Raw genomic sequence first — 11,919 nt, 5'->3', positions numbered from 1 at the left:
TGGATAAAACGTTTGCTGCCATATACTGAAGTGAAGTGTTCACTTGGCCCATCTTGCTCGTGGCGCCAAAAATGTTCCCTGGGAAATGCGCGCACGATAAGCAATGACTAAGTTGCGCCGTTTCTTCAGAAACCAAATCATGACTCTCTGCAACTGCAACATGGAGCCCATCTTCTTCCCTAAGACATCATTTCGATCTCTTGACACTTATGTTAAGTTTCCTCCAAACCCTAGAAGTCGATTTCCTTCCTTTGTTTCTCGTAACAGAACTTCGACTTCTTTGATCTCTCTCTGCTCCAAAAGAACAATTTCTGAGGATAACGAGGCGGAGGAGACGAATCGATCGAAGAGAAAAATCTCTGAACAATCTTCTTGGGAGGCGAAGGATTCGGAAGGAAATGATTATCTCTACAGGCTTGGTAAAGAGGCAGATAACATGAACATCGCGGTTGGCGCTAAGTCTGGTGTTATCGATGATCTTTTCGTTGGGAATTTCCTCGGAAGAGATTGTAATTCTTACTCTACTTAATTTTACACAATTATTTGATGGAATTAATAGATAGATTACGTGAATTAAATCTTTTATATTGTTATATTTTGCAGCTGATATTGTGTTCGATTACCGACAAAAGGCGACTAGGTCATTTGAGTATCTTCAAGGCGATTACTACATTGCTCCAGCTTTCATGGTGAGTTAAAATTTTATTTTCTAGTTATATATTTTAATTGATTGGTAATTGTTATAGATGATGTAGTTGTTGTTGTTTAGGAGAAAGCTAAAAGGTATCTTAAATCAATCACGCAAGATTCCAAATCAGTCTGTCTGTGGAAATTATCATGGATAACTATTCTTAACAGTTAGATAATCAAACTTTGCTTTCTATGTGAAATTATAATGAAGCTGATCACAAACACATGTGGATGTTCCTTAGGCCACCTGTTGGATTGGACGTGAAATGAATTTCACACAATTTTTTTTGTTTTTGTTTTTTTCACTATTTACAGTCAGAATTTCATTGTTTTGATTTTGGACTACTGCCCCCAAGTACTTAAGACTCTTGATTGGATGATTAAATTGTCTGGAGTCTGGAGTCTGGACTGGTGTGAGTTGTTATGTTGATGGTTTGGATCAATGTGGCCAATAACATGTGTGTTCACTGTGCATCACTGCTCTCTGAATGCCAAAAATTAGTATTTTTGATTGAATGGTTAAAATCTTGAGTTGCAATCAAGTACGATGTCTCATTCCTATAGATAGGAACGGTATCTACGTGGCATGTTTGATTGGTGAATAATCCCATTGGGCTGTGTGCGTGACTTGGTTAGGAGCCTGAAATGTTTTGAATTCCAACTAAAGTGTGCCACATAGATCCTGAGTCTGAAATCTTTGCATGTATTGTAAATTTACGAGTTGATATTTTGTATTTATTTATGAGTTACATATGCAATTTTCAACTATTTCTTTATTCTTATATTATGTTTACTCGTTGCTTATAAAAAATAGAATGTTTCTCACTGAATTTGACGTGCATTATCGGTCCTTTCTACAGGATAAAGTTGGTAAGTTCTATGACACTTTGCAAGGATAACGCGACTATGATGAAATATTCAGAGCCAGGTCATTGATAAGGGAAATAGGTCCAGAAAGAATCTTAGCAGACTCCCATTTCTGCATTTTTAAGTATTTTTTTTTCCAAGATTTGTTACTGTGACCTTCTCTCCATACCCAACCCAGAAATATGAAGGAAAAAAGGCAAAGAATCTAAAAAAGATTGTCATGAATTTGCATCCTATGTAGATTATAGTCATTCTGAAATGGATTCCTGACTGTTTTAAATACATTTGTGCTTCTTTTACTCTATTTTATACACAAAAACAAACAGAGAAGCCATAGACAGTCCTTATCTTTCACTTCTTATTTGTTAAATAGGGCCTGTTTATGCAAATATTCTAGCCACCCAAATCTCCCTTTTGGAATTTCTAATTAATATTTGCATGGAAGCAATCCCTCTTACATACCTTGTTACATGATTTATTACTTTTGCAGTATGCCACATCGTGAAGAACTATATTGCACATCTTCTCAACATCAAAGTTCCTTTAATTCTAGGTAAACATTCACTATCAAGATTTTTTGTTGTTTATATCTTTTTTTATTATTTATTTATAATGATTTCATGGTTAGTAGAGATGCCTGATGATCCATGTGTTAAAGCCCATGGGCCTAACTCATCCTCACAAAACTGGCTTGCAAGGAGAGGGTAGCCCCCGCTTTATGCATTGCATGTCCTAATAGTACCCAGGCGATGTGGGACTCTTCTAACACTCCCTCTCAGCGCCAGGGATGGAGACTCGGCTCTCCCCTCCACGCGGTTAGAGATACTAACCCAACCCATCCCTAAGGCACACCCGCTCTGATACCATGTTAAAGCCCATGAGCCTAACTTATCCTCACTAAACCGGCTTGCAAGGAGAGGGTTGTCCCTGCTTTACACATTGCACTTCCTGATAGTACCCAGGCGATGTGGGACTATTCTAACACCATGTTATTTTCTGTGTGTGTAAATCTTGGTTCCAGTTCTCCCTCTTTGTAGTTATTGTGTTGGAGTGCACGTTATGCTTATTTTGTTTTTGTTCTTCAATAAACAGTAAAAGTTGGTGTTGGTTTATGGGGTATCCTGTTCTGTATAACTAGGAATCTGAGATATTAGTATTCTTTGTCCCTTGCCCAGATCTTTCTATGTCAAGCATATTGTATCTAATAAGGATATTGGTTATTTCGCCTCTTACATGGATCTTTCTATATCAAATACATTTCCATCTGAACCTTGTAAACTACTTTATAACTAATATATGTTCTTGATAGGTATTTGGGGAGGGAAAGGGCAAGGCAAATCATTTCAGACAGAACTTATTTTTCAGGCGATGGGAATTGAACCAGTTATTATGTCTGCCGGGGAATTGGAATCAGAGAGAGCAGGTAAAAATGGGAGTTTTCATGTGTAGGGATTGAATGTGCTTGCTGGTGGAAAGTTGTTGGAGATATGCTAACTCTCGATGAGTTGTTTTTGAAATTTTGATATCATAAATTATAACTGTTAACACAGTTTCTGATATGCATAAGTCGTGTTCTTCTCTGTCTCGGGGCCTGAGATTGATTTTTTATTTTTTATTATAAATAATCTAAATCATCCTAGTTTTGAGCATGCACAAATGAAACCGTAGTTCAATATGTGTTTCTCATAGTTGTGTTTTTCCCTGTCATCATCTACACCTCATCCAAATTATTATCATGTTCACTATTTAACTCCTCAAACCATATCTTCTGTCAAAGTATGTCCCTTCAAATAATTTTCTTACCACCTCCATCTTAGTAATTTTTGGCTTTGCAATTGCACTTTAGAGCTCTCGAATTGCACCACGGCTCTCCTTGTTGGTGCTGTTATTGTTCTGTTTTGCACGTGTCTAACCATCTTCGTTATTTTATTTCTATTGGAAGTTGAAACTATTCCTGAATTTCCTTGAATATACTAGTTTAGTTTATGATTTTGTCTTTCCTAGTTGTACCACTCATCAATCTTAATGTCATCTTTCTTAAGATTATGCTATGAACATGTTGTTTCTTGATGAGGGGGGTGCAACTTAGATGGGTTTGGTTAGATTGGCTAAACCAAGTTCTACCTGAGCTTTAGACACTCAGTGGAAACCCAATTCAACATGAGCGGGCTTGAAACGCTCAACCTGAACCCAACCCTAGTTATAACTAAAGTTGACTCCGGTTTGATTGCTTTACAGAGTAATGTTGGACGACCAATTAAAGAAAGTGAGAAAATTGTCAGGAGAGAAAGAAAGAAGAGAATCAAGGTTTTAGCAAGAAAACCTTAAAATGATACAAGGTTTTAGCTTAGACTTGATTTTCCAATATTATTCGATGTTCAAAGATTTGAATAGTAGACGTGGCATTTATCTTAAGCTAACTGTGGAAGATAGGAAAGGGTTGGTTTAGTATTTTTTTTTTCTCTTTATTGTGAGAGAAGCTAACTATCTGGTGGACATGTAAAGTAGAAATCATTTTTATATAGGAAAATTATTCCCTTACTCTGTGCTCTTGCATTCATTCTTATTAATTAAATTAATAATAAATAAAATATAGAAATTCATGGAAAATTTCTTGTATCGTTCATTCTCTTACAAGTTATATCTGTTTCTCAGTTGACCATATCAAGTTGCTTTTTTCATGATTAAGAGAAGCTTTTGTTTCATATTCATAAAACTATTTATACCTGCCTTATGGACTCATCTTTTGTTTTATTAGGAGAACCTGGAAGACTCATCCGCGACCGTTATCGAACAGCTTCTCAAGTGGTCCAGAACCAAGTTAGAAAGCCTTCTTACTTTCACTTCTGATATACGTATGTCTTTGGTTGCGTGGTTTCAGGTTTCCGGGTTGTTATTTACACATTGAACATTTTTCCCTTGATCCATCGTCCTCCCAATCACTGAATTTGTTTTTAGTGGAGGTTTGAATTACTGCAATTTTTAGCAAGTTGAATGCTTAAAAATGCCTTTGGAAAGTGCAGCCAATATAAAGGACTTTCCTCAATCAAATCATTGAATGTACCTATATACTAACATAAGGCTTGAACTAGTGCATCATCCTATACCAATTTTTGAAGATAAACTCATAGTTTTAGATAAGTGTGTGTTCTAGCAAGTTGGAATGCTCAAAAATTCCCTTGGAGAGCTCACCATCACTATGAGCTCAGTATATATAGGCTTTCATAGGTAATAATATCATTTAACTCTTCCACATTATGATGAGATTCACCATTGCTAGCCACAAGGGAAGTTTTATAATCACAAATAGCAGCTCTCCTTTCTTAGGCTTATAGCTCACAAGGGATATAAACTTTCTCAGACTGAACACAGTTGTTCTGGGCTTCGAGTTTTAGGCCATAACAGTTGTTCAAGTTTTCAATAGTTCGATGTGATGTGATATGATGCAATGATGGACAATAGAATGGGTGAAGCATTTGTATCAAAATTTGGGAATTTTGCCTGTATGCTTTTTGTCGGATTACTATAACCGAAATTCATTGTGTTTTTCTTGCTTAAAGCTTGATATCAACTGTTTTAGTTTTATAAAACTCTAATACAGTTTGTTTTGTTCTTATTTGATCGAAACAGGGTAAAATGAGTTGTTTGATGATTAATGATATTGATGCCGGGCTGGGCAGATTCGGTGAGTCCTATTTCTTTTTTTGGCTTGAAAAATTATAGTTGGAAGAAATTTTTTTTTTGTTGATTTTGTATGCACATCCAATAATGAATTGTGTGGTCTTTACACATGACTTTTCTATCCCATGTATGAAGAAAGAGCACTTTACATGCGGGGGGTATGTTAGAAGTGTCACAATGGAGTATTATTTTCACCCATTTTATTACATTGCTCTGAAGTGACAAAACCAACCCTGCTGTTGTGTTTTAAGTTCTAATCATAGGGGCAAAAAATGTCCTGTGTAAGGTTACAGTATTCAACAACAGCATGAGCGGTTATGGGGCCCTTTCTTACTTTTCCTCGCCTAGGAAGCACTGAAATGACAGTCCACAGTTTGTTTTTTTAAGTAAGATTTATTATTGAACTTCTTTTGCTCTTGCTCATCTAGGAAACACACAGATGACTGTCAACAATCAAATCGTTGTTGGGACTCTGATGAATTTGTCAGATAATCCTACAAGAGTTAGTATTGGGCAAGATTGGAGAGAATCAGATGTTACAAATAGAGTTCCTATCATTGTAACAGGGAATGATTTGTCAACGGTTTACGCTCCCCTGATTCGTGATGGAAGGATGGATAAGTTCTATTGGTGCGTAAACATTTTATGATTGTTTCAATATGGTAAATGATTTTATTGAACTGCACCTTGTGAGATCATGTAAATGATTAATATGAAGGAAAATACTTGACAATATAAAGTTTATATAGCTTTTAAATTTACCAAGCAGCAAACAGATTCTCTCTTTTTCCATCCAGTTTGTGTTCATTATAGGATACCTAGATGGTTAGAAGTCCTTTTTTGTGTTTGGATTTTAGAAACTGGGATAGGGGTCAATTTACCATTTACTTTATAATAAAAAAACTATTTTATACACATTAGATGGAATATAGTATTTTCTTTAGACTAACCATATATTACTATGGCTATTTTATTTGTTAATGATGCACTTCTCTTTTTCTGTCCTTTGATATCTACTTAAAAATGAATTTTGAAAATTTTGGATTTATTGTCTTCCAAAGACAAACTTCAACCGATGAATGAAGCTTTTTTAATATCCAGCGGAGTTAATAATATTTCACTACAGTCCACTAAAATTTCTAAATTCTATAAGGGCATATGATACCTTCTAAAAAACATTTAGGGCATAGGGTAATTGGCACAATTTGTGTTAGCATGAATTCCCATTTTGCATCCTTTGAATTTTGTTCAAAACTACTAGAACGAACAATAATTCTTGATCTGGTTATTCAATTCTTGAAAATTCTAGGAAAGAATTTTCAATTTGGTATACATGTTCACTTTCCAAAGGAGTTTTTTTTGTCATGCAATATTAAGTTCCAGCTTTTAGTAGTTTCATTGGCTTATTTGTTACAGATTTTGTCACAAGTGTATCCCTTTTGATTTTCTACCATGGCAAAGTTTCTTTATGCCTCTTTCTGAAATATCTTTTGTGATTCAGGCAGCCTACCCATGAAGATATCATAAATATTGTGCACAAAATGTACATGAAAGATGGTATATCTAGGAATGAAGTAGTGAGCATTGTGGACAAATTTCCTAACCAAGGTATGTCTCTCTCATGCACATCCTGCAGAATAGTGTGCTACTTTTACCAGTCTTTGTTGAATTCAGCTGTGTCATTAAGAAATTGTGCGAAGAGCAAGGTTTAAAATCTCGTCTTGAGGCAATGTTTCAATTAGGGGAAAATCTAACACTGTCTTGACCAACAAATTAAAACATTTCCATAACATTCAATGTTTCTTGGTCCATGTTTTGTTCTTGTTTCGGTTGGAGTCAGAATGACTGAGACAGTGCAGAATGTTAGACCATGGATAAGAGTGTTGACTTGTGCATGTAAATTGAATTTTAGATTTTTTTTCCCATTAGAAAATGTTTGTCTTTTTGTTGTTGTTGTCACAAGTTCTTGTTAATGAATCATCTTGTCTGATCTCCTCCTAAGGAAATCTGTAGTATTTCGATGGCCTATTTTGTGGAGCCCATTGCAGTTGTATGGTTGAATGTTTAGCTGGTTATACCATGTATTGGTGACTTGTGGTGTTCTGGTTTGTTTGTAACCGTGGTGTGAATCCACCGGAAGGAAGGTCTTGTTTGCCATTCAAGAGGAAACTATTTGTTGGAGGAATGATGCTAATCTCAGCTGGATAGCTCCCCTACTTTTCCTTTCCCAGAGATGAGGAGGTGATTTGGTATTTTCATTCATTGTCCTCCTCGTAGTGTAGGAGCCGTGGGTGCAATAATGTGCACTTAATCCAGGCGGGACTCATGGCACTTTGAAACATGTACATTTGAAACCCTAGAATTATAATACATGAGAATCCTAACTTGGGATACTTCACAGCCTAAGGTTGGAATCTAAGATCAAGATAATGCTGTTTGCGGTTAAGAACACAATCTGAGGTTAGGAAGACATAATCTGAGGGTGGTATAACATTATTCTTGGGTCGTAGTATACCTTTTAGGCAACGAACCTCTTAAAAAATAATCTTGTTCTCTTTCTCGATTCTGTACATGTTTGATTGGACGTGTTCTTTGTGGGGGGAATCTTTGGGTGGAGCACGGTGTAATTGTGCTAATAAAGCTAATTATCTCCTCTCAAGATCAATTTAATTGACATAAGCATATCACTTTCTCTCATCTAGTCCTACTTGATAACAATGGTATACAACATCTGATAGGTAAATGCTTGATGAAGATCTTTCGAACATGATTTGACGTTGACTAGACGAGTTTTAGACCAATAGATTTGAAAAACTTGGGTCTATTTTGTTTATAAAATAGGATAAGATGTATTGGATAAAAGTGAGGTTATTAGACTTCCTAAGCATAAAGTTTGATACATATCGTATACGGGGAGGTAGCATTCCAATAGCCCTTGATATCTGAATGCATTTTCTATATCATGCATTCCTTTGATCTAATATAATCATCTTATTTTTAGTGTTGATGCACTTGACAAGTCTAAATTAATCATTGATATCCTAAGTTGTATGAATAATATTTGTGTAATGTTTTGTGCATGGTCTGGTGTTTCGTTCCTGTTTGTTGCCTTTACATATCCTATTGGGATGTTAATGGATGTGATACAATTATGTTAACTATCAACTTTATCTTTTTTGCTTGTGCAGCTTTGGATTTTTATGGAGCGCTGAGGTCCCGCACGTATGATCGATCAATCTCCAAGGTATTCAACATTCTGAAGTAACAGCCTTTATTCTCTCTCAACATATGGAAAATTTTGAATTTCTAACTTTTTTGAAAAAGTGGATCTTCATTCCATTCATTAGCATATAAGATACATAATGTGACTGTTTTTCATTAATATCATGGCTTAAAACAATTTCACTAGGCAAAAAGCTAGTGGGTACAGATTCTTAGGGACCTTATTTTGTGGGAGAAACAAGAAAAATAAACAGGAAAATATTTACTGAAGAGCGTGGAGTGTATGCGTCTTGGTCACCAGTTTCAACCATGAGGGATGGTTAGACACTACTACTGTGTCAAAGAAACTCAGTTTACACATTCATCAAAGTAGCATAGATATCATGTGGGGTACAAAAAACTAAAATGTTCGTTGAATGATTCTGATCCTTGTTCAGTAAATTTGAAGAAATGACTCTAAAAGTTATGCGAAAATGAGTGATTTGGCTTTTTCCATCCCACGAAACGGTCTTGGTCAAGACACATGTTTAAACCCATTATTTTATTGTGTTGTAAAATGTTGACTGACAGTTCATCAAACACTGTTTGGAAGTTAACAAAATTGTTTCATTGGAAGTTACAAAATAACTGCACCCTGGAGGCATGTGTCCCAATCTCATTTCAGCTGGGTATATCTTCGCCAAGTTGTCTTGATCTCTGGGATGTTGGAGGTTTGTCTCAATTTGTCTTAGCATGTCTCGTGATGTCTTGGACGTGACATCTCATTTTTTCAACCAACTGGGACATATCATGATTGAGACTAGACCTTGACATGGACCTCCAGAGGCCAATATTTTTAGACGAATACTAACCAGTCACGTGCTAAAAGAATGGAACTCCCTCTTTATTGGGAACTTGTCCCATGTTAGTTTGTTTGGCCCAACCTGCTTGTTGATTGCTGACGCATTTACTAGGATGCTTTCGTGGGATACATTTTTTATACTCTCATTATGCTCAAGACGTTTTGTCTTGACGTGTGAACCAAGAAGAAATGCCTGTTTTTTTCTAGGACCTGTAGTCCATCATCCTCAGTGATCAATATTCTCATAAGATACAGTGGCTCAATAGGTGGGCCATAGCCTAGAAATTAGACTGGTTGGAGGATCTTAACCTTGGTATCTAGATTAAAACTTGAACTTATTAGAAGGTTCAGTCTGTAAAAGAGTTCAAGCATCAGCTTGGGACCACATCCATCCTTCTCTGAGTGTGTGCACTAAATGATTATCATCCGATATTTCTCGAATAAGGCAAGACATTTTAGGATATAGCCAAGTATTTTGCAACTCATTGACACGTGACTTTGGGTTAATGATTTTCTAGAAAAGGATTTTTTTATACCGATAAAAAAAGAAGTGATTTTTATGGTTTGTTAAGATTGAGGAATGGAACTGTAACTACCAAAGAATAATGGTTTTTCAGACATGTCATGATCATAATCTAGAAGCATAGCTCCAAAAACCCAATTTTCTTTAGTGATTGAATACCAATTCTTTAATTCATGTTTATCATCTAATTCTGTTTGTTGTAGTGGGTAAATGATGTTGGTGGTTTAAAAACTCTCGGGGAGACACTTCTCAGGAGAAAAAAGGATGACAAGCTTCCTACTTTTGTTCCCCCAGAGGTAACGAGTTTAATCTTGAATTCTTATGCTATGGATAACCTTTCTATGGTCCTTATAAAAGAATGTTTTTTTTAGCTTTACTGTTGATAGTACTTCCTACAAATTGAATTATTTATGGTTGTGGTGCCATTTGAATGGAAACAAAAGGCAAAGCTAGGAGTCGCACAATAGGGTTTTGTGTTGATTAGTAAGGAAAATACAACATGTCTCCTTTTGTTTGGCACCCTAGACTAGAATTTTTGAAGTTTGGACTGTCTTGCATAATGATGTTGACATGCCAGACCAATTGGTTGGTAAACAGATTCATGCCCTAACCAATAAAGGGTGAAATATAAGAAGTGGTGCATTTTAAAGCCAATCTCAAGAATCCTACAATGGCCTTGGTATAACAAAACATAGGGAAAAGTCCAAGGTATCATCAAGTTTGTGTGGAAAACACCCACAGCTGATGGTGTTTTGGTTAGGTTCTTATCGTAATGGTGCCATATATAGAAGTTAACTGTGGTGGTTTTTCTATAAGATGAAGGAATTTAACAAATACATTTTCATTGTTCTTAAATTATAATATATGTGATCTGAATTGGTTGTTGCCTGTGGTGGAAACAGCAAACTGTGGAGGCTTTATTCGAATCAGGCTACTCTCTACTCAAAGAACAACAGCTGGTAATGGAGACCAGACTTTCCAAGGAGTACATGAAAAATATTGATGATTAGAAGAAAGGAGGATCAGGTTGTAATGCAATTGCCATCCCTACCATTCACATGTAAGTTTGTTTTGTTGTATGGAATGAGTGTTGGCATTTTGTGATCGAATGCTGAGTTTGAAAAGGTTTCCTGAACCTGGATTGTTTTGCAAATCTTGGTCCACTAGGAAAAAATATTTTTGACAAGGGACTTGCAGCCATATGACTCCTTAGAACTCTTTTAAGAGATCTGGTAGGTGAATTGAAGCTTTGGCTTTGATCTTATCACCATCCAACCTTCAAAACCAGTTATCTTTAACCTTAAAGAAATCTAGGATTTTTGGTAGAAAAATCTAGGGTTTTTTTTTACATAAGGTCAAGGTAAGGTTAAAATTAAGGTGTTATTTACTACAGAGAGCTCGAAGATGACAGATTTTGGATGAGAAAACAAGGGTTTTTTTTTTTTTTACGGCTAGAAGTAGAACAGGTGAATATTTATGTTTCTTAGCTTTAGTCTATAATAGAAGGCCGAGATCAAGGGGGCATGTATTGAGAACATGGCGGATGGGTGTTATTTACTACAGAGAGCTCGAAGATGACAGATTTTGGATGAGAAAACAAGGGTTTTTTTTTTTTTTTTTTTTTTACGGCTAGAAGTAGAACAGGTGAATATTTATGTTTCTTAGCTTTAGTCTATAATAGAAGGCCGAGATCAAGGGGGCATGTATTGAGAACATGGCGGATGGGTGTCTAAATCATTCAAACAGTATTTGAATTCGAACCCTATCAAAGCTGGATTATAGTTGAAGCATTCAACATCATTCATTTCTTCTTCGTGAACTTTTGATTCAGTATTTGGTGGGTAATATGTCAATAAACATGTGCCATACATCAACCGCTCTGTATGCAGCTTAAGATCACTGCTTACATAATACTCTTCCAAGCATATTTGTGGCGACAGTTTTGAGCACTAAAAGATGCCTCGACTCCATGAGATTAGATTGCACCACATGTACAAGGGAAACCTGTTGGGCAAGCGGATTTTTTAACCCAGATCTTTTAAAGTACTCCTCTTAACATAATTTTATAACTTACCCAAACAGGGAAGGAAACTTG

The 11,919-nt window shown here is 35.9% G+C and overlaps 1 protein-coding gene across 3 annotated transcripts; it reads left to right on the top strand.

The window, feature by feature from the left end:
* Positions 1-11,088, top strand: LOC147397505 (P-loop containing nucleoside triphosphate hydrolases superfamily protein). 3 transcript variants are annotated; one of them, XR_015180260.1, is made up of 13 exons: positions 1-509; positions 604-689; positions 1,551-1,560; positions 2,048-2,110; positions 2,867-2,980; positions 4,316-4,377; positions 5,188-5,242; positions 5,667-5,868; positions 6,740-6,846; positions 8,427-8,482; positions 10,028-10,120; positions 10,727-10,884; positions 10,992-11,088. XR_015180260.1 is itself a non-coding variant. In XM_086449214.1 (12 exons), the coding sequence occupies exons 1-12, from the start codon at positions 104-106 to the stop codon at positions 10,832-10,834; spliced, it is 1,362 nt and encodes a 453-aa protein (XP_086305340.1). In that variant the 5' UTR covers positions 1-103; the 3' UTR covers positions 10,835-11,088. The 3 variants fall into 3 exon arrangements, 2 of the variants coding, with proteins under 2 accessions (XP_086305340.1, XP_086305341.1); XM_086449214.1 differs by having other exon boundaries at positions 10,727-11,088; XM_086449215.1 differs by having other exon boundaries at positions 335-509; positions 1,551-1,618; positions 10,727-11,088.
* Positions 11,089-11,919: the final 831 nt, after the last annotated feature.

This window comes from Akebia trifoliata, chromosome 8, assembly GCF_017979445.1.
Source record: "Akebia trifoliata isolate Shusen 1 chromosome 8, ASM1797944v1, whole genome shotgun sequence".
Classification (NCBI taxonomy): Eukaryota; Viridiplantae; Streptophyta; class Magnoliopsida; order Ranunculales; family Lardizabalaceae; genus Akebia; species Akebia trifoliata.
This window is presented reverse-complemented; position numbering and strand designations above follow the sequence as displayed.